This window comes from Dicentrarchus labrax, unplaced genomic scaffold (assembly GCF_905237075.1).
Source record: "Dicentrarchus labrax unplaced genomic scaffold, dlabrax2021, whole genome shotgun sequence".
Classification (NCBI taxonomy): Eukaryota; Metazoa; Chordata; class Actinopteri; family Moronidae; genus Dicentrarchus; species Dicentrarchus labrax.
Genome location: NW_026136716.1, coordinates 15,427,026 through 15,451,007, shown reverse-complemented (window position 1 = coordinate 15,451,007; position 23,982 = coordinate 15,427,026). Strand labels below are relative to the sequence as shown.

Genomic DNA, 23,982 nt, shown 5'->3' with positions numbered 1-23,982 from the left:
CATAAGCATAAATAAACAGAACAACAGGCTTAACAAAATAGACAGACTAATATGTACAATTATACATATATAGAGACTGGTCCTGGCACACCTCAGACCACTAGTGTGCGCATCGCAAGACCCCCTGCAGTTCGCAAATCAGCCCCATGTTTACCACCTACACTGCAGACTTTGATGACACGTCTATTGTGGGGTGTGTTGAGGGTGGGAGGGAGGCTGAGTACGGGGACCTGGTTGACCGCTTTGTGAAGTGGTGTGGGGAGAACCACCTGCAGCTGAACGTGGCAAAAACAAAGGAGATGGTGGTGGAAAATAGGAGGAACAAGCCCCTGTCCTCTCCTGTCAGCATCGGCGGGACCGATGTGGATATGGTGTTGGCGTATAAGTACTTGGGTGTCACACTAGACAATAAACTGAACTGGTCCACAAATACAGAGGCCATCTACAAGAAGGGCCTGAGTCGGCTTTACTTCCTAAGGAAGACGATACAGAAAATCGTTCCTCCCCTCTGTTATAAGACTGTATAACTCATCTGCCTCTGTCAGATCCACAATCACAGAACTGGACTAAATCTACCTGTGGAACATATACTATCATATGTGATATGTGTTAATATATACCATGTTGATATTATATATCATATTTATACAATATATTATTATTATATTCATAATATAATATTATTATTATTATATATTACAACTATTATTATTAACAATATAACAATAAGATATTATCTATTGTATGTATATCTTCTTGTAAAGTCAAGTATCTATTATACATATGCTATATATCATATCATATCTTGTGTATATATGTGTACACATTATATATATATTGTGTATATATATTACAGTATGTATGTATGCACACTTTGCACAGGCTGAATATATGACACATGTTTACATTATATCACTATTAATGTATAATATCTATGTGTATACATGTATATCTATTCAGTCATATATACATATTATTATTATATATTATGAATATTATTAATATTATCATTATATACTGTTATTATTATATACTGTTATTAACAATAACACTACCATCATGTCATCAGTACTATTACCACCATCTTGCAACTACAACTCTTTGCACCTTACCTACCTATTTATCTTTTTTTTTATCTTTTCTATCTAAGTATTTTTTTCTATTGTTGTTTTTTATTCTATTGTATTTTATTGTATTTTAATGTACCTGGCTGCTATGACGACCCAATTTCCCTCTGGGGATTAATAAAGTCTATCTATCTATCTATCTATCTATCTATCTATCTATCTATCTATCTATCTAAACAAACAAAAAACAACATTTGTAGACAGTAGACAATATTGCAATGGTGCATAGTACAAAGGATGCTGAAATAAATATTTTATGTGCAGGTTTCTTAATGTAGATGAGATAGGTGGATATGACAGTATATACAGTATGCACAGCATATGTAGATCTATTAGAATGATAGTATTTATGTTTAATGTTTTAAAAAAGAAACTAAATTTCAACAATGGAAAAATAAGTGAATGGTTTCCAGGTTCAGTGGCTATTAAGAGTCATATCGTTATTGCACAGGGCAGTTAACTGGTAGTCAGAGTGATGGCATGTGGGTAGAAACTGTTCCTGAGTTTGTTTTGGTGTACAGTGGTCTGTATCGCTACCACAGGTTGGGTCCACAGTGAGATGGTTCTGCGGTGATATTTCCTGCCCGTTTCCTGACTCTGGAGAAGTATAGGTCCTGAATGGAGAGCGGGTTGGCACCAAAGATCCTCTCTGCAGTCCTGACTGTCGGCTGTAGTCTGTTCCTGTTCCCGTTCCCATTGTGCGATTGTAATTTAACTACATGGTCACGAGAATGCGCACAGATTAGGTGTAGTTTTATTTTGATATCTTCAGTACGTTATAAACAGGAATGCAACTTTTATTTTGAAAATAATTAACCGGAAGAGGTGTTGCCGCAGATTGCTGCTGTCAACAGCACTGATCAAGTCTACGGCGACTACAGACGCCACACAACCCATCGGGTGATTATAAAGCAACTATACAATTACGGTAAATAAAACGTTTCACTGTGCTGACTTTTGTGAATTTATATAAAACTCAACTATTAAGGCAAACGGACAACAATGGCGTGAGGCTTTTGTGCTCGTGTAGTCGTACAGTACCATGGGCTAATTTGTTGTGGTAACATTGCTTTGTTTTACTGCGGTGATATGGTTTAGCTAGGCTTGATTTTAGTATTTATCTACATGAATGAATTTCCACACAGCGCAGGAAGCGTTTGTATAAAATGTCTGTGTCTCCGACAGATATACTGCTAAATGATTCATACTAAGCATATATACATCACATATATACTCTAGCTTGCTAAGGCAGTTTGCTAATGTGTTTTAGCTTTGTAATATTTGTCAGCTAACGTTACGTTAATGTTGCTAAGTTAGCCCGTTTAGCTTTTTTTAAAGAAACAGCTAAGATGACTTAAATGTGTTTCTTAAGCTGACTTTGTGGGTTAAAGTAAAGTAGCCCAGATACCTGACGGCTCACTTGTTGCTTTTATCAGCGGACTTATCAATAGCTACGTTAGATTGTTAGCTCCAGTACTGCCCCTCCTGTACGGAGAGAGCGATGTGCCAAACTCTACTTAAATATCTGTCAGTTTAATGTGTCTTGGTCTTTTCATTAAAAAAACCGAACAAAATCATAATTGCTCGAATTTCCCCTTATAAGGTTCCACTTGAAATTTCTGCATACATTAAAGCCTGTACATATTTTCTGATATACACCTTAATAATTTTACTGGCAGTGGTCTTTAGTTACTTCACGTTTGACTCTGTGTAGCACTGGACAATATAAGAGGGATGTAGATAATGATTTAGTTTAGAATAAAAAAAACAAAAACACAGTATCTTAGTGAGCTAACTTGGGCTCCAGACACATGTCAGTCTGCTTTCATTTCATTCATTTTCCTCTGGTGCCATCAAAGTCACAATGAAACATATACATAAAATGCAGAAATGCATGAAAATTGTGACCGTAAATCATAACAGGAAGGCTGTAGTGACCTAAAGATTAGTGAAGCAGGCTCGTGATAGAATGGTGTCCTTGAGCAAGTCCCTCAGACAGCCCTTAACCCCAATGTGCTCACTGGCCAACAAATCAGACTGAGGTTGTACTGGGCAGCTTCCAGATGCGATTGTGAATAGGGAACACTGATTTTAAAACTACTGTGCTTAGATAAAGGATTAAAAGATAAATCCATTCCCTTTCCATCATATAAAACCATCCCTGTGTTTAAATCTTTCGATTGGTTCCTCTCAGAGCTGTAGACGAGTCAGCAGTTAAAGTACCCTCTTCCCTAAAAATTTGACTATACACCAAACCAATTTTGTGTTTTGATTTTTCATTGAACTAATTATATTATAAATAAAATGTTTTAAAAGCAGCTTCACACCCATGTACACACCAGAAATAAAGATCTGGTGGGGAATTTATTAATGGGCCTTAAGCTGAGCATACACAGTACAATTTTCTCACTGTGCCAAGTCGCGTTCAGTCTGAAAGTGCCATGGCGACATGACGTGTCATGTGGACAGATGAGGCTGTTGAAGTCTGTTTGATGTTTCCTCCTCCTTCTATCACGACTGATGTGAACGTCCATATATGCTGGTGCCTCTTTATTTAGAAGATTAGACTATCGGCACATAGGATGGCACAGATGATCAAAGCAGCATGTTTCTACCTTGTTTGCAAACCAATTCTACCTGCCTCAGAGATTTCAAATGGACAATTGTCGGTTGTCAGAACAGTCTGCAGGGGCTGTTGTTGGTTGATTGTCGTCTGGTCACTGCTTGACGATTGGACAGATAATTAGCTTTTGGTTTACATTGCAAATGATTTACTTGTACAGTAGGTGTTGTTGTTAAACAACATTTCTAAAATCATGCAGTGTATGCGTAGCTTTAAAGTAGTAAAGTTTAAACATTTTGATTCTAAAATATGCTGAAAGCAGCCTAGAAAAACATCCACTAAAAGATGCAGGTGATAAACCCTAATTTTCCATAGAAACGGATGCAGTGTGGTAGTGGTTGCAAGGGGCAGTTTACTGAACATTTTGTTGTGAAGATCGACAAAGTTGTTATTTCTGTATGTCAATTTATTTAAACAAGCTTTACAGCTGCATCCATCTTATTCACACTCAGTGTCCTTAATGGTAGCTAGATGCAGCCCTGGTCCTTCTCTGGTGTTTTTGTCACATAAAATATACTATATGTATATTGAACAAGTGTGTACTACTCAGTCTGTACGATTGTTATCCTTGTTGTATGGCCTGGCTCAGGGTAAACCTTTTGTGACAGTCATAGTAGGGCACGTCATGACTTTGCTATCCTCGGGAACAAAATTGCAAACAGGAGGCTGCTGGGAAGAAGCAGGGTCCCATTTTGGGGATAGTAAATTACATATTATTGGAGACATTGCAGACATGCATTATTGCCAATACCTAATTGCAGCATTTTAGGCAGTATCGAAGAAATGTCTGCAATGCAAAAGCACTCCCACTGACTGAATAACGGTCATGTTTGCTGACAGTTCTCAGACTGGGAGTTCTATTGAAACCAGATTGGGACTGAACCGTACCAAGGTAGTTGTCTTGGCATCCCTTGGCTGAGTCTGTTAATCTAACTCCGCTGCATAGCTAACGATGTGGATCCAGTTGTCATGGTATTGGAGAATCTTCACCCCCCCCCCAAGACGGGGACAGACCGAATGAAAGGATGGCAAACTGATATGCTTGGCCATTAAAAGCAGCGCAAAGGAATTGCATCATCCCCATCCTTCCCCGGAACCTACTACTGGGCTGGGTGGGTAAGATGGCGCCTGCATCAATGCTTTAAGCTGCACTATTTCAACTCTTAAAGACTCCATCTCCTGGTGAGAGGAAGCTTGCCCCTTCACCTTTTTGTGTGCCGGGTTATAACGTGCTTTATTTGGCCTGCACTTCTCTCACTGTTTGTGGGAACCGCAGCTTCTATCCTTGGCTATTGAAGCAGCAGTGCTGTAAAGATGTCTAGAAAGTGCATTTCTCTTGCTTGTTTTTTTTTATCTGTGGTAACAGGAACAGAATAAATCTGAGGGTTTTTGTCAGCAGTGTAGTTTTCATGCCTTTTTTTTTTTTTCCTGGGGAACCACTTCCCAACACCCTGGAGGACAATTTGATTAAGCTGCTTTCCGCTGCTGCTCTGCAGTGCTGTCATAGAGAGGAGAAATGACTGGGGCAGGGTGCTGCTGGATCCTTCTGTAAACTGCTTATATGTACACACTGTGTGTGTGTGCGTGTGTGTGCGCAGAACTGTATTGCTGGATGACCCCCAACATTGACACCTGCAGACAGGTGTTGTGGCTGGGCGGAGCTGGACAGGGACAGAACACCAGATGCTGCACTGCTCCACTGCTGTAAACCAGGCAGCAAATAGACTGCTTTACTGTCTTACTGATGAGCTGACTGCCTGCTTCATTGTCTACTGTGAATGTTAAATTGGAGTTATAAAAAGCATAATTCAGTTCCTTAATTATGACGTGTTAGGATGTTTGAAGCTATTGTAAAATCCTCTGTAAACACACACCTGTGATTGCATTACATCACATCAGTATTACTGCACAAAACAAACTGTTGCAAAATTTCAGATTTTGTTTTACTGGGTGGGCAGAGCATTGATGAGTGGCTGAAAGAGATGGACAGGATGGAGGAGGAAGATAAAAAGTAAATGATACACAGTGAAAATAATGGCACAGAAACTGAAGAGTTGGATGAGTCACGAAATGAAGCCGACACTGTTAAAAACAGATGTGGTCCAGTCACTGTTTTCAGACCTGGTGTGCCAAGAAAGATCTTTCTATTGATTTTAAAACAATCACCAAAACTGAGCTAAACCAGTCTCAGTTTTATGCCACGATGAAAAATAGGAAAGGTGAGCCTTATGATTTCAGTAGTTAAGTTGGCCTATGAGCATAATGTAAGTACACAACACAACAAAATATAGAACATAGGTCTAGTGTTCTATACACATTTTAATTATGACATGTTATAGCTTTAGATGTTTATGTAGCTGATGATACTGCACAGCTGTGGTCATAAACCTGGATTTTAGGGCTGCAGCATTATTGAAATATTATCGAAATTGCAATTTAGCCAAGTGCAGTATCCAAATAGCAGAACCTGCATTTAAAAAAAAAAAAAATAGTAAAATGTGTGGCAGAACAATATAATGAAGTACTGAAGAGATGCCTTGTTCTCTAGATGTAAGAAAACATGCCTGTTTGGTACAGACCCAGGGAAATGTCACATCATCATTTTAATGACTTCTTCCCAGTGGATGCTGTGTTTTGGTCTGATGTTCACAGACAGCTTACCCCCTAGGTCACATAATGACCTCAGCCAGCTTCATTCAAAGATGAAGACCGTAACATGTGAGTGAAATGAAAACCTAGTTTGTTGCGTTTTTAATCATCTAATAAAGTCAGTGTTATTGTTAATGAAAAAACTTGTTGTCCTTCATACAAACATACACACCAGTTATACAGTCTCGTCCAGCATAATTTGTTTAAAATGGAATGTGTTTTAAGTGTGCTACTGGTTCTTCCTGGTTTCAGTTTTGAACAGTAAATCATGTCTACAGATGACCTCAGTGACCACAGTCAGGTGGTGTCTCCTCGGCCTTCTGGTGTGACCTATACTGGCTGACCTGCTGTGTGAGCACAATGGCATTGTGTTTAGGAACACACACAGCAAGAAAAGAGGAACCTGTCGCTGTTCACATCATCCAAAGTCCAACCCAGTGTCCTCCCTGGCTGCTTCTTGCTTACTAAAAATCAGGCCGACTGTGTGCTAACACAGTTTGTCACTATCTGTGTGTGTGTGTGTGTGTGTGTGTGTGTGTGTGTGTGTGTGTGTGTGTGTGTGTGTGTGTGTGTGTGTGTGTGGTTGGTCAGCAGCAATAGCCTGGCTGCGTCTGTTGGTTAGTAGCAATATTTATTTAAAGCAACATGCTGTCAGCCAGCATAACATCACATAGTAGAGAGAGAACAGAGGCGTGTGTGTTTGTGTGTGTGAGAGAGTGAGAGAGAGAAAGCTGGGTAAATACATAAGTGGGGGTTGGGAGAGTATAGAAAACAGGGAGGGAGTTAATGTGCGAGAAGAGGAAGAGACAAGCACTCATTAATTTGAAGCAGTTATATTATGCTACTGGCTCAAGCTCACAGAGTTTGTTGTTGGAGCTGCTGGAGGCAGTATTTGAATGTAAACTAGTCATCTCAGCAGCAGAGGAGAGCTGTATTATCATCCCTCACTACAGCACTATATACATTGTACTCCTACTGTTTGTTGTGCTCTACTGCATCAGTAGCAACTGATGTATTCGTCCCGCTGCCACTGTCTTCAGTCGACACAGAAGCTGTGGTAGCTGTCACTTTGGGAGTTTGTCACATCAGTCAAACCAGAGCTAGGTTAGGCGTTGTTATTTCTATTAGCTGACTCATAACAGCTGTGTCATCATCCACGCCTGCTGACATTTACACACATTTTTGCTGTTGGAGTGATCCAGAGGTGTGGAACCAGGCTAATCCAGTATCACACTTTCTTACCTAAAAGGTGAAATTGTAACATTGCAACTTACAGGTTGACAAGTGACCCAAGGTAGATCTTAGAAATCTCATTCTAGAGGCACCCTTGTAGAACGCGTAGCGTAAAAATGTGACCGTATCCTCATTATCTCCATATATTTTCTTCCTCTCAGTGCTGCAGCTTTTCACCTTTGAGTGTGGCTGTTTCATGCAAACCCTCTCTGTTTGAGCATGCCCTGACCCCCCTGTGTCATTTGCACTGCTTTTTTCTTTGCTGTAAACAATTAAGCTAATTAGTTTTATAAATTCCCAATGACATTCAGGTTATTTCCTGGTGTGCCTCACTCCCTTTTGCTCTCTCGTTTCAGCTTTGTCTGACTGACAAATTTGAACAAGCTTTGTGTTTATGTAACAAACTGAGCAGCTTACATTTTGCTGTGGGAAGTGTTCACCTGGAGACTGAGGGGGTTTTTGCATTCCTTTATACTCTTCTATTTTACTATATCCATAGTACTGTTCTTAGCTCTTCTTGTAGTGGCTCAACTGGAGGATCCAGAGGTTCCTCAGTGTGCTGTCTTGTCAATAAGTAGAGCAATATCAATAAATGAATAATCGTCAATGCATTATTATATGATGCAACATGCTAGGTCAAGGTTTTCTCTCATTAATTATAAATAAATATTATTGTTCAATGATTGTTGAGTTGAAATGTTTTCAAACCCAGCTGACCTGAGCTGTCTCTCTCTTGCAGGACTCTGACTGCTACTCTGTGGAAGTTTCAGCTTTGTGTGTTTGCGTTTGTGTGTATGTGTATCAGTGGGTGCGTATAGCGCCATTGTGCAGTGTGTGTGTGATGTCGTCAGAGCTGCTGGTAGACTTGGGTGATGACCCTGCGACTGCACAGTTAGGGCAGCTGAAGCTGGCCACGATAGAGGACCAGCAGTGGCCCGCTGATGAGTCTACTCTCAGCAAATCAGGTGAGTTTTTTTTAATTTTTTATTACAACTGCAAACAAGCAAAAAAAACCTATGCGCTCTTGACTCAGAAAACAAGGGACCACAATTAGAATAGATGTACTCTATATGACTCCATCTTTACATACTAATCAAGCACTTGTACCTGTTTAGCCAATATATCTGTCAGAGACAGAGCTGGCAGACATGAGGAGTCAAGGGTGAATTTTAACCACAGGGCAGTCATTCTAGTTTCTGTTTCAGGTATTTATGTATTGTGTGTGTGTTTCAGAGACAGACATCTCCCAGCGCTTCGATGCTGACTCTCCCCACCTGCCCTGGGACCATCCCTTCTATGACATTGCCAGGCATCAGATCATTGAAGTAGCAGGTCAGTCCTCCAATCACAGACGTCTGTTTCTCCCATCTTGACTGTCACATTAATAGTTAAATTTAGCAATGAATGTATTGCTCTTATCTTTTACCAATATTTCTTTAGAGTGACATTTCCAGTTTAATTAGGAGATTTTACGACTAGGAACAGTTTGATACAGCGAAAGTAATCTGTTTTATTATTGATCATTAATGTTAAATCCCTGTGTGTCTGTCTGTCTGTCTGTCTGTCTGTCTGTAGGTGATGATAACTTTGGCAGGAAGGTGATAGTGTTTAATGCCTGCAGGATGCCTCCACAGCACCAACTGGACCATCACAAGCTGCTGATGTAAGTACTGGTGATTTAAGGAGTAGTGGGAAGTGAGATTAATGAGACGGCAACTTTTTCTCCTTTATTTAGAATAGAATAACACTACATAGAGCGGTTCCTCATTCAAATGGTAAATGGTAAATGGACCTGTACTTGTATAGCGCCTTTCTAGCCTTCTGACCACTCAAAGTGCTTTTACACTACGTGCCACATTCACCCTTTCACACACATTCACTCAGTGATGGCCATCGAACAGAAACTAACATTCATACACACTCACATGGCATCGGGAGCAATTTGGGGTTCAGTATCTTGCTCAAGGATACTTCGTCATGTGGCACCAGGAGCCGGTCCGATTAAGGAACGACCCGCTCTGCCCCTGAGCCATAGCCGCCCCACCTGTGGCATATTTACATTTCTATATTTTAGTTATGCTGAGGTACTGCTTGAGCCCAGGATTATTTCTGTACAGAACAATGCTTGGTGACTACCAAAGGGAAGATCAAGGATTTGGGTAGAATAAGTCTTCATGTTGTTGTTGCTGTTGTTGGCCACCTCACCTCACAAAGTTCACTAATTTTCTATTGCTACAGAAGTGTCCACTTTGGTTGGATAGACTACAGAGCCGTTGCAATTCCTTTTGTCTCACAAGCGGTGAGCTGGTAGTTATTACAACTGCTGACTAAATTGGATAAAACATTTGGTTCATGGTCTGTTGAGGATTTCTTTTAAGGGTGCTCCGATTGATCGGCCATAGATCATTATCGGCCCATATTCACTCTAAATAGTTTGATTGGCGGTTTCTATAAACGGCGATCAGAAGAGTTGACCAGTTTAATTGAATTACATTTATTCCACAGGAAAGTTATGTTATACAGTATATAATAGATAATTAGAATATATAGATTAAAGTAGTGACAGTGGAGTAAACTAAAAAACGAAAATAAAGTGGAGAATTTAGCATAATTAAAATGGTGAAATAAGAAATGACTTGTAGAAATAGAAATATTCCACATTCTGTTGGAATTGTTAAACTCTAAGCTGCTCCCAGTAACCAGCATAGGCTCGTATGGTTTAAGTTGTGTGTCTAAGAGAGAGTGTGAATATTTTGCTATCTGCCACAGTTGTCAAATCACGATACTTTCTTATCTCTTAATTGTAATACTTGATATACAATGTTATTAAGAGTATTGAAATAAATAAGGGTACACAAAAATCCACAAATATTTGTATTGGTTATCAGATCAGCTGCGGATGTGGTCAAGCAGCTCCGATCACATTTCTGTCATGATGCATTTACACATGTATTTTTCCTTATCTGGATAACGTGTCCAGATAGATCGCATTTCATTACCTGTCCTGTACAGCAGGACACTGGAATGACATTTCTATTACATGCTATAACACTATACACTATACTGTCTTGTGCATCTATTGTGTGATGTATAAATGTCCCTGCTTGTGTGTTGATGGCCCTGTGGCTAGTAAAAAGTCATCCAGTGGGAAATTCAGTGGTGTTTAAAGGCAACTGCACAACCAGTTTAAGGCCAAAGAAAGAGCTAAAAATGTTTGTGATTCCCCAGCACTAGCATCATTGCAGGAGCAACCGGGAAGTCAAAATTCTGTATCTGAATATATCTTTTACAGCTGTTTGACATTTTGGCCATGAGTCGTCCCCAATTCTGCTTCTCTACAAAGGCATTTCTGCATTTATCAGCTGTCTGACTATAGAGGGTGGCAGGAAACTTGAGTAGAGGGAGGGAGATCATTTGCAGTAAAGGTCCTTGGTTGAAATCACACCAGGGATATTGTGGGCACATAGTAGCTGCTGGCTCATCGAACACATCCATATGACCCATTATGAACCAGGACATGTTTTAAAAAACATGAAGTTTTTAAAGGGGAAGTGTCTCAATAACTTCTGTGAAGGGAAACAAATGCTACTTCACATTTTCTCTCCCCATAATGGTGTTTATTGCATGATATGACCTGACCGCTTCTGTAACATGCTGAAACACTAGGATGGTTGGTAAAGATGTGGTTCCTTAGTAAGTAAGTAGTAACAATGAATGTGTTTTATTTTCTGCAGGTATCTTAAAGGAACACTGGATCAGTATGTTGAAAGTGACTACACTCTGATCTACTTCCATCATGGGCTGACCAGTGAAAACAAACCATCTCTCAGCTGGCTACGTGACGCATACAGGGAGTTTGACAGAAAGTAAGCACAGTAACATCTCTAGAGATCTTATCCATGTCATCTGTACAGTACAGTTTTATGGTTTTTTTTATTTTCATGTGTTTGTGATTTCAGGTATAAGAAGAACATCAAGGCTCTGTATATCGTCCATCCCACCATGTTTATCAAGACCCTGCTGATCCTCTTCAAACCAATCATCAGGTTCTTGTTTAGAAATTACTGTACATGTAGGGTCATGCTACACCTCATTTAGCTACAATTTAATGATCTCATTTTAAGTCTAGTTTTGCTAAACTCAGATTTTTGTTGATCTTTCAAACATTCAACACACATCTTCCACCATTTAATGTAAATTCTTTCATCTTTATTCACACAATGCAAAAGTCCAACTTGGCTAAGATAAGATTTTGATAAGATCGATACACAAAGTGAATGGATGGTCTAACGTTAGATCACATCCTGGACACATTTAACCATTAAAAACTGATTACCTGTGATTCAGTAAATAACAGAGAGTAGTAGAAATAAAAATCTTGGCAAAGAAGCCTAAATGATGGATTGAACTCATAAAACAAAAAAAATTGAAGTACACCAGCTGCTTTTATTAATAAAAATATGGATACTGTTTGCGTCTGGCCCTGGTAATACTTGGTACCTCTTCAAGCCCCTTATCTTTTAACATAACACCTTATTATAATAAAATCTCCTTAATAGGCAGGACACTTAGATGATTTTAAATATTTGGATGCTATCTGACTACAACTATATTAAAAACATGTTTGTCAGATTGCTAGTCACAGTTAGAGACGTACAGTACAGTATTACTGTGGTCAGATTAGTCCTCATGTGCTTCTACTGTGGTGAAATCCTGCTGTTTAACAATCACTGGTATGGTTTCACTGTCTCAGAGAGAGTGACTGTTTCAGTGATAAAAAACTAAACCAACAAAACCTTAAAATAGCACAGTGGTGTGAATATTTTTACTTTTACATGAGTTCCTGTGGTTTCCAAGAAAAATGTACCATCTATCTAAGTAAGCCTTAAAGCAATGCTTTAATTAAGGAACACATTTATTCTGTATGGATTTGGGGTCACACAAGTGGTGAAGACGTGGCTCTAGTAACATCTAGTGGCAGTTGTAGAAAACTACAACAACACAGGTAGATGTGTCTCTTTTTTAAACAAATCTAAATATCCACCCAGTAGTATTACAGAGAACATTTGCCATGTTTTATGTCAAAACATTAAAACAGATCTGATGAGGTTTAACCAGCACTATTGAGAGAAGGAAAATTCAACCCATTTTCGACCCAGCATTTGGCAATATTATCATCATTCTCCATTTAAAACTAACTAGTTTACGGCAACTGCTTGCAGAGTGTAAATGATGGATCATTTATCATAGTCATTTGAAGCTGATTTTTTCTCTCTCTCTCTCTCTCTCTCTCTCTTTGAAGTTTTAAGTTTGGCAGGAAGATCAACTATGTGAGCTATCTGAGTGAGCTGGAGGATGTGGTAAAGTGTGATCAGCTGATCATTCCTGCCCGTGTCAAAGAGTAAGAGCTGGTGTCACACTGCAGTTTTGTTCTCAAAATCCACATTGAAATTAGACACAGTGGATATTTGCGTTTGATTTCCTTACTGCATTCTACTGTCATCATCTTCTCTGGTATACTGTTATAATAGTATTTTTATAATTTCCACAAGGAAGTCATCTGAACCTAAACATATTTAGTCTTCTTCATGCACAATTGACCCTTCCTAAGTCCTGCTCTTATTTCTGTGTTCCAATAACAGTTGTTATTGGTGCACAGAGCAAAAAGAAGCCTTTATAATCATGAAGTTATTTTGTATAATCTTTATCCTTTCCTGACTTAGATATGCTATGTGTGAGGCTCGTCTATGTTAAAAAGAGAATCAAATTTTGATGATGAGAAATGATTGAATGATTAAAAAAGGGCTTAAGTTAGGAAAACATTAGCTAACTAGCTTACTAATAATTGATTTAAATTAGCTAGCTGTTGCTAATATTAGCCCTCAGATGTAACTAGCTAGCTAATTGATGTAAGTTAGCTAACTATCTAAGACTGGATGTAGATAACCTGGCTAGTAAGTTTTTGCTAACTTTAGCTAACCAATTTAAGATGTGGCTTTAATCTTTTAACTATCTTCAAAATTTGGTAGTTTTCTCAACATAGATTAGCCTAGCACATAGCATATCTAAAATACAGGAAAGGAGAAAGTGGACTTGCTTAACTGTTATTGGAGCACAGAGCAAAAAGGGGTGGGACTTAACTTAAACTTTGACATGTTTTATAATCTATAGCATTTGATAATCTAACATTGTTTCTGTGGCAGGTACGACAACAAGTTGAGGGCATCTCTGAAACCGACTGCTCAGCCTCCCATGTCTCCTCCTCGCAGCCCTCCCCTCCCCAACCAAGTCTTTGGGGTGCCACTTGCATTGTAAGTCCCTAAATCAATGCTGGGCTGTCCGCTATGCTATGCTTTGGCAGATTGTGCCTTCAGCAGAAACATTTGCTCTAAATGTTAAAGGGATGAAGGTTAGAGTCATTAAAGCTCTACTCAGCTTATATTAATGCTTGCTGTATTGGAAACCTTGTTATCCTAACCACTGTGTGTGTGTGTGTGTGTGTGTGTGTGTGTGTGTGTGTGTGTGTGTGTGTGTGTGTGTGTGTGTGTGTGTGTGTGTGTGTGTGTGTGTGTGTGTGTGTGTGTGTGTGTGTGTGTGTGTGTGTGTGTGTGTGTGTGTGTGTGTGTCAGGCTCAGACAGAGGAGTCCAGATGGGGACTGTGTTCCTGTGGTGATGAGAGACACCATTGGTTTCCTTTCAGACCAAGGTAAGTCTTTTCTTGTGGTGGTACAAACGCAACCATAGACATAATGCACTAATTGACTAGTTCACTCTAATTTCTTTCAGTAAAAACTGCCATTTTGTTCTTTTGTCTGTGTGTCAGGCTTGGAAATCGAGGGGATCTTTAGACGGTCTGCCAATGTGACTCTGGTGAAGGAAGTCCAGCTCAGATACAATTCAGGTAGGATCCAAAGGCCTGTTTAACCACTCTATTGACCTTTTGAGTTTTAGCAACATTATTTGCTAGACATTTCTTCATAGCCTGCTTGAAGTTTCTCTCTGCTGCAGTGATTTTCAGAGATAGGGGAGGTTTATTCCATTCAATCACACCCATGGATAAAAAGATATTTTTGAGATCAGCTGCTCATCTTGCTGATCTTACATCTAACTCATGAAAAACAACTGCATGTGTTTACCTGTATTAAGTGTGTCTCAGGCCCTGCCTGAACACAGTTTGTCTGTTATATTTTATCTCTATAGGGAGATTAATAGTAGTTGGACTTAGACGTCAGCAGTCTTTCTCTGTATATCTGTATTGTGCTGTTATCAGTGTGTCTGACAGAAAGACACAGAGAGAGAAGGCTGATCATGAATAACAACTACAGATAAAGAAGCAGAGCAGTTAACAAATGTCCTCTCTAGAATTATGATCCAAAATGAAAGAGAGGTGTGATTTTGCATCTCCATGGAAATTTCAGTTTAACTTTTAAAGGTGATCTTGGTACCAGATGTTGACATGCTGTAAATAGGAGCTGTGTGGTTCTACTAGCAGATCATTCAGTGTTAGAACCCAAACACAGCTATCCATGCAGATGAAACAAGTGCTGGACCTGGACCTGGTTTAGGACTCACAGCTATGTAATATATTGTGCTATATCCTGATAGCTTATGTATGATTTTTTTTATAGCTTACTCCTTACTATATTTACTTAAATATTGTATTAATAATACCTTGGGACTTCCAGACGTTTTCCTCTGTCACAACATTATAATTGACTAAACTCTGTTGTTATTAGAGTAAATGTGATTTTGGCATTGTAGCTCATCAGAATAGATGGATTTTAATGGCACAGGATAAACGGCTCCATATGCTGAAGTCTAATATACTGTAGTACAAAAACATTGTACTATATATTCTATATGTTAGATTTATATAAATGCTCCAGCCACGATTGTTTGCATGTAAACTATCTAAAGTGTCTTTGAGAATAGATACAATATCACAAAACAAAATATTGCAATACTCAAGTGTATCGATATTTTTTTACACTAACTTACTACCATCTCACTATTTCACTACTGAATTCCAGTTCCCCTAATTATTTGTGAAGAATGCAAATAATGTTAATAACTAACAGCAACACTGTGTTAGATTTAGTATGTGGTGTTTAACATGTAGATGGAGTTTTTTTTCTTATTGCGTGTGTTTGTGTGTTTTGTAGGCACGACAGTGAATTTTAGAGAGATGGAAGATGTCCACTTGGCTGCCGTGATTCTGAAGACGTTCTTGAGGGAACTACCTGAGCCTCTGCTGACCTACCAGCTCTACAATGAAATTGTCAACTTCACCTGTATGTTCAAACAGTGTTATTTTTATTTTTATTTTTTTTTTACGAGAAGAACTGTTTAATTCATTTCTATCGGCCCATTATGCAGATAATTGAAGAACTTACTAACGCCGTCATTGTTTGACTGGTAACTGTAATGTGATTACTGAATTTACACACACACACACACACACACACACACACACACAGACGGGAAAAGAAAATCAAGAAGTTGTATATCACTTAAATGCACTTAAAATCTGATCTGAATTGAAATATCCATGTAAACCTGTCTGAATTCCTGTGTAACCTGATCTCTCCTAGTAACGTTGGTTGTTGTGCACATGTAAATGTACTGGTTGACTACTACACCCACAGCATCTATATCCTAACTAAGTTCTAATTCATGATGGTTTTTGTGTTTGGTGATTTCCAGCTGTGTCCAGTGAAAGTCAGGTGACCGTTATGAAGACTTTGGTAGAGTCGCTGCCAGAGGAGAACTATGCATCACTGCGATACCTCATCACATTCTTGGCTCAGGTACACTTCCCACCAGTTACCTCCCAGAACCTTCATACAGTCTGTCTGGTACCATCAATAACCTCTGTGTGTGTCTGTGTGTGTGAATGTGTTTAGGTATCAGCCAACAGTGAAGTGAATAAGATGACCAACAGTAACCTGGCTGTGGTGTTTGGTCCTAACCTGCTCTGGGGGCGGGACAACGCCATGTCACTCAGCGCCATTGGGCCAATCAACAACTTTGCCAGAACCCTGTTGGACCAGCAGCATCTGGTCTTTACCTAAATCCCACCCCTTCACCCAGAAACACCACTAAGCCCCCTCCCTTTACCCACAGCACTTAGTCTTTAGCTGATCCGTGCTCCTGACAGTCAGGAGCTTCATCAGGGTACTCCACCAGCTTCATCTGCTTTTCCATTAAAACACCATAGAGTTTAAAAGATCCTGTGGACCAATTACATTTCATGTTGCCTCCCACCAGTCTTTACATTCTGATTGGCCTGTGTCTTGTTGTTATGTCCTAACAACAAGACAGCCTAGACAGCTGCTGAGTTTCCATTTCCATGTGTAAAGTGGAAATGGTACATACATCATACATACAGCCCCTCTATAAACAACTTACAGCACAAAAGAGTAAGTACAACAAGTATGTGACTTACCATCCATTCACCCTGGGTCCCTTTGGTAGGACTGTGGAGACCCATTTAACCCCTGTAGTGGCAAAGTCAGTCCAGCAAGTCATGTACTTCTTCGGCTTTGGTGCTGCCTTTTTTGCTCTATAAAGCGCTCTATTATAACCAGGGAGTGTATCATTCAGGACATAAATGCACTCAAGTGAAATATTTATTGATTAAGTTAGTCCCAGTGTGAATGCAGGGTTAGTCTCACACAACCACTGCAATACAGGCAAACTGCAGTACATTTCTGACTCTTCCTCCACCCCATTACACCCAACCAAACCCAGCAAAAAGTCCTAACTGCATGTGTTTATACCTGAAATAAGTGTGTCTCAGGCCCTGCCTGAACACAGTTTGGCTATCATCTTTTATCTCTATAGGGAGATTAATAGCAGTTGGACTTAGACGTCCACAGTTTTTCTCTGTATATCTGTATTGTGCTGTTGTCAGTCTGTCTCTATATAGTGCCAAAAAACAAAGAAAAGAAACTGGCCTCCAGCTTTGACAGGAAGACACACAAAGAGAAGGGTGATTATGAATAATAAGTACAGAAAAGGAAGCAGTACAGTTACCAAATGCCCCCCCTAGAATTATGATCCCAAACGAAAAAGAGGCGAGATGAAGAGAATGGAGGTGTGAATTTGCATCTCAGTGAAAGTCTCAGGTTCATTTCTAAACGGTTAACTTGGTACCAAATGTTGACAATCTATGACATGCTGTAATTAAAGTAAGCAGTAGAAACGGAGCTGTGTGGTTCTACTAGCAGATCATTCAGTGTTAGAACCCAAACACAGCTGTGCATGCGGATGAAACGAGTGCTGGACCTGGACCTGGTTTAGGACTCACAGCTCTGTAATACATTGTGCTATATCCTGATAGCTTATGTATGATTCTTTATAGCTTACTCCTTACTATATTTGACTTTAATGTATTAATAATACCTCAGGACTTCCAGACGTTTTCCCCTGTCACAACATTATATTTGACTAAACTCTGTTGTCATTTTAGTAAGTGTGATTTTGGCATTGTAGCTCATCAGAATAGATGGATTTTAATGGTACGGGATAAACAGCTGACACAACTCCATACATTTAAGTCTAATAATCAGTAATACAAAAACATTGTACTATATATGCTCCTGCCACAAATGTTTGCATGTAAACTATTAATTAATTGATACGGTATCTTTGAGAATAGATACAATATCACAAAACAAAATATTGCGATACTCAAGTGTATCGACCAATAATAGACATGTCATACTCACCGCTCAGTCATATGGTTTTATCACTAATGTATTCCAGTCCTTCCCCTTTGCCTCCTTTTCTATTAATGAAACGTTTTTGCAAAATCTTTACAGTAAAAGTTGTCCAGTGTTTCCAATATTGGTGGGCGTTAAATACAAAACAGCAAAGTGGAAAGATTGGACTTCATTGGTGCATGAAAGTAGTTTGGTGTTAGAGCAGTAAAGTGGTGAGTATATCATGTCTGTAAGGTCATTGTGTTTAGTGACATTGGCAGGATTTTAATGTAAAAATTTGACTCTCTAATTGACTCTTCCAAAGTTCCTTTCGCTGTGTGCTACAATTACAGTTAAGAAAGCTTGGTAGCCAGCGAAACCCTATACTTAGATATGCTGTGGGCTAGGCTAAACAACCAAATTATTAAGATGGTTAAGTCACAGTCACAACTTAAGTTAGCTAACATAAGCAAAACATTAGCTAACTAGCTAATAAATTATATGTAAATTAACTAGCTAGTTAACTAGTGTTTTGCTGACATTAGCTAGCTAACTTAAGATGTGACTATGTCTGTATATGTCACTTTTGTCTTTTAACCATCTTCAAAATGGGTTTTCTCAACATAGAGAAACCTAGCACATAGCAAAAACGGGCGGGACATAGGAAGGGTCAATTGGTGTACATGACAAAATGGATTGCCTCAACAGTAGATCTTTGGCCTGGTTAGTATTCATTGTACATGTTACTGGCTGCTAGTCCTATGGCTTTCTGGGTTTTGAAGTAAAGCATTTTATAATCATGACCCTATAAGCTGCCACACAACCAATGTTTCCCACTGCAGCATTAGCACTTCGGGTTGTGGTCTGTTGTAGTCTTTGTGTTTGGTACTTACAATTTGTTGCCATTCATTTACCTACGTGGCATCACCTCGGTGTGAATTCTGGATCAGTCAGTTTGTGTCACAGTGCTAATCCCTGCCCTGTAAAACACATTCGACTTCTGGCAGTTTTATATTTATTTTCTCCTGCCAGCACAATAGAGCTGTGGTCCTAGTTGTATAGCTCAGTTAAGTTGGCATATGGATCATGTGGGTATAGCACGCTAACCCACTAACAAAAGTAATTTTGGGTAATTTCAGTATGTATACTGTCATTATTGAAATAACAATTCAATAATTTATTAATATATTCAGTACAAATTCATTTATTGGTTATATTCAACTTCAGTGAACCAGTGTTGCCTGCCAAACAGGAAACAAGAGCATCCAATAGGCTTTATCGTAGAAGGGATACAGACTGTACCATGTTAAGTATGGAAAAGGGTTTTCATTGTCCTTTTAAAGTACCCTAAACAACCTATATTGTTAATACATTTTGTCAGGACAGTTCAAATATTGATTTGAAGTTATTTTTATTGTTCTTACATGTTTAAAAGCAAGAAGTAGAGGCTCCTCAAGGGAGAGATGTTGGAGTTGTAAATTGGTTCTGTTCTAGCCTTTGGTATATTTTATGTTGACGGATTTCCTTATGTTTTTCTAAGTTCTTTTTTTTACTTTTGTATATAGCTTTTTTGACTTCCTCACCAAAACCAACCTGAACTGTTCTCCCTCTGCCACTATGCCAATTTATTTATTTAGATTCATCCCACATAAAGCACACAATATCCCTTTGATGAACAAGTATTGATACTAGTGTGACATGAGTGTTATTCATATCTTTAGTTGACTTACATCACTAATGGAGTTTGTCCAAGTTGTATTGTGGTTTCTGGGTGTCTGCCCTGTCTTTGTGGTCTGTTAGTGAAGGATAATCTGCAACAAGCTGTGCAGTTCTCAAAAAGTTACAGGATTAGAATCAGGTCTTTTAATCTGCCATAATTACTGGTGAAGAAAAACAGTCTCAACTGAAGGGCACTACAGCCCTTTGACTTGTGACTTGGGATGTAGCCTTTTGGCTTGGAATGAATTGTCATCCTCCCTAAGGCCAAAGATTAAACATTATGTGATGAAATAGTGCCATCCAATCAACTCTTAATTTCCTGCCAACTGATGCACACATAATCAGTAAGAGAGCAGCCTATCAGGTTGCTTGAACAGGAGAGAAAATATGTCATTGCAGATCAGCAGGCAGACAATGTGTGTTTAAGACTCAAAACACAAAATTCAAGACTTGACATGACTTGTTGGTTTTGACTTAACTCAGTATATTTACTGCATGCCTCTGTGTAAATGTAGCTTTAAGCTGCAGTAGGTAACTTTTATGAAAATCACTAGCTGAAACTTTCACTATATCCTGACAGGCAGTATCTGAGACAAATAATCTGTGAAAAAATCAGGTTCCTCTGGCTCCTCCTATTGCTCCTATTAGCATTTGCAGGAATCCACCAGGCCTGACTAAAAACAACCAGTCAGAGCCGAGAAAGACAGAAAGATGCTTTGGGTTGAAGACTTGAAGACAGATGATTGTTGAGTCTCATTTCAAGCGTCAGTTTTTTGACAACCTGGGAATTAAACTCAACTATCTATATTCTTGCCTCTGATTGGTTGTTTTAATTTAGGTACGGTGAATTCTTGGAAATGCGGTCCGGAGCACTAGGAGGAGGAACCTGATTTTTTTCACAGATTTTCTGTATCATGTACTACTGTCAGGATATGGTGAAAGTTGATACACAGGACAGTTTTCTGGGCAGCAAGTAGGCCGTTTCTGGTAGAAGGTTTTGTGTCGCCGTTGTCAAATCTTAATTTAGACCAAGTGTAGCTGAACTGCATCTGTCCACACTAATAGCATCCTAATGGTAAATAGACTCAGCCAACATGTTGGATTTCACTTGTAATTCCCAGGCCAAGTAGTATTTCTGAATCATTGTCTGTGGTGCATCCTCAGGTTTTATTTTGAACTTTCAATTCCACTCAGTTCCCAAAGCCTAGATTTAAAGTTTCTAAATTTCTCATTTTTTGGCACCTGTCTGCAAATTCAGCTCATCTAAAGCATTCCGTTCTTTAAAAAAATTAAGCAGCTCAGTATACTTTTGACCAATAGTTGTTAACAGGTATGAAATGTTTGGCTGGAAGTCACAAGAACAAAGCAGAGATACTTGTTTGCCCTTTGTGACCCTGATTGGATGTGTCTCTTTTCTGTAGTCTCTTTTTAAAGACTCCTGGCCAAACTGTGCTACTTAATCAGTTGTCTTTTAATTTGTTAATGGCCAAAATATTATCAGTAGGTAATTATTAGTGTTGTAATGTTGCTATGATTCTTAATATGTGACTGAAAAGCACCAGAAGATCAGAGATTTAGTTTGACTGAAGCTGAAAGAAAAAAAATCTTTATCTGTTTACCTGTTGTAACTCCCAGTCATGCCAATACCACGGTAATTGGCATGCTATAAGTGTATATATGGGTGTGTGTAAGTGTGTTTGAGTGTAAGTGCTAACTCAGCTGGACCCAGCACAGACAAAATATGTCTGTTGGGGTTTAAATATATAGTTGAAAATTTAAAACTAGGGCTCCTGTCAGTTGAGATTTGTCTGTGTGTGGTGTGTGTGTGTGTGTGTGTGTGTGTGTGTTTATTATTGTTGTCAGGTGAAAACATGGTAACTTCAGTTTTGGTTATTTTTCATGACCTTTATTTAATGAGAAAAATGATCTCTTTAGATTGACAAAGCTGTACAACCATTCTCTGAAAAGGCATTCAAAACCTCTTAACAAAAAAACAAAAATAAGATCCAATACAGTTTTTCTTAGGTCATGAAATCTTCCTTTGACAACAGTAATATGTATGTTAGTGTATGTGTGCGCGCGTATGGGTGCATGCTCGTGCCTTATTTGTTTTCCCTAAGTGATCATGTGATTAGCCATCAAAGTGCCAGTGTGCCCGTTCTGCCATAGATTAAAAATGACGTGAGGTGCGTTCAACAAAGCTTTGGCGTTTGTATGTTAAGAAACAGAAAATGTCTTGAACAGAAAACACAAAGCAGAGAACAGAGCTCCTGTCCAAACTGGGCTTGTTGAACACAGCTCAGCTGTAATGGATGATCACAGGCTTGAGAAATGTAACCTCATAAATCCATAATTAGCCTGCCGAAGAGGATTAAAGCTTAATTAAAACATTAGTTCTGTAATTAATTTTAATAAACTGAGATTAAATAAAATCTCAAAGATTAAAATCTGAATTCTGAAATTAAGTACAAAAGATTTAAATGAGTATTAAAGTCAGAATATCTACTTTGAGCCTTGACTTTTTAAAATCACACATCTCTCAGGATTCTCAAATCAATGCATTATAATTTACCGATGAGAAAACTCCATGACTAATAACTAATATTTGTGTTTGGTTTTTATTTTAAGGTTACATTTGTTCAGAATTTCTCTAATATCGAGTCAACCAAATAATCATTTATAATTTACAAATGTGTTCAGATTATTACCATCCTACGATCAGTTGTTGTTTCAGATATATAAAAATGTTGCACAACCAAATTCTCTCTCCACTTTATAATATGACTAGATGTCAGCCATTTATTTCACTGTATGTTTAATTTTCACAGTAATTTCGACCAAGTACAATTTATTTAATTTCTGTAACACTGTTTCTCCTCAACTCTGCTGATCAATTACAGCCCTGTCTAATCTATGGATATGTGTACTGTAACTGTGGTGACAGTGAACAATATTTCTCTGTGGGAGAAATTATTTGGTTTTTCATGCTGATTTATTGATACTCAGTGATCTTATTTTCTTAACTCTTCTTTTTCATCCTTTACTTTTGATATGTTGTGGATCTTAGTCTTATATATGTATATGATATAATGGTGATATACTGTAATATCAATGTGTGCAAAAAATAAACAAATAGTGAATGAATGATTTACTATTGTTAACATGATGACTGTGCACATACATACATACACACAAAAAGAAAAGCATTTCTGTCCACGTGACACATGCATACAACTTTACACACTTCAGTCCCACACGAGCATGAATCATAAATCTAGATTAAATCAATCTAGCGATGTAATTGAAGATTGTAGCGCCATCGGATCATAGATATAAAAGGGTAATTTGAATAAAAACATATTCCTTTATTCAGGTGATGTACATTAATGACAACATACCTATGAATATTCCATTTCAGCCAATACAACCTCTTAAATATACACTGGACCTTTTAAGCCACATTAGAGAGCCTAATGAGTATGTCCATTACAGTTATCTTTTTATGTCTCCTTTCCCTCTATTAATCTATTAGTAATTAGTTATACTAGTAGTTATTGGGAAAAGTAATATTATTACTGTAATATTATTACTAGTAATGTGGAACTGCCTCACACTGATAATCATACAGGTACAATTCTCTGTATTTGTTCAGTTTGTTTCATAGAGAGCATCTGCTGGCTGAAATGATGCACTTAAAGAATCCCAGCTTGGTCTGCCTCTTCATCATCAGCATTGAACTTTCAGACAGTCAACCAATCAGAGCCTCGCTAACACCTTCTGATTCACCTGTGTGAGAAGTGTCTTTGGACTGATGTTAGGAATTTAACCTGACACACCAACAATCTCATATTTTTACCTTAGTCTCCTAAGCAACTGTACATAAATATTCACCTCAGGTAATATTTAACGAGTTATCAATGTACCTACT

General features: G+C 38.5%; 1 protein-coding gene across 1 annotated transcript; it reads left to right on the top strand.

Moving 5' to 3' along the window:
• The first annotated feature begins 1,922 nt into the window (after positions 1-1,922).
• Positions 1,923-23,198, top strand: arhgap1 (Rho GTPase activating protein 1). Its single transcript, XM_051427290.1, has 13 exons — positions 1,923-2,055; positions 8,372-8,597; positions 8,866-8,964; positions 9,208-9,295; positions 11,367-11,498; positions 11,592-11,678; positions 12,935-13,033; positions 13,836-13,943; positions 14,262-14,338; positions 14,456-14,533; positions 15,795-15,923; positions 16,336-16,439; positions 16,536-23,198. The coding sequence occupies exons 2-13, from the start codon at positions 8,474-8,476 to the stop codon at positions 16,701-16,703; spliced, it is 1,293 nt and encodes a 430-aa protein (XP_051283250.1). The 5' UTR covers positions 1,923-2,055; positions 8,372-8,473; the 3' UTR covers positions 16,704-23,198.
• Positions 23,199-23,982: the final 784 nt, after the last annotated feature.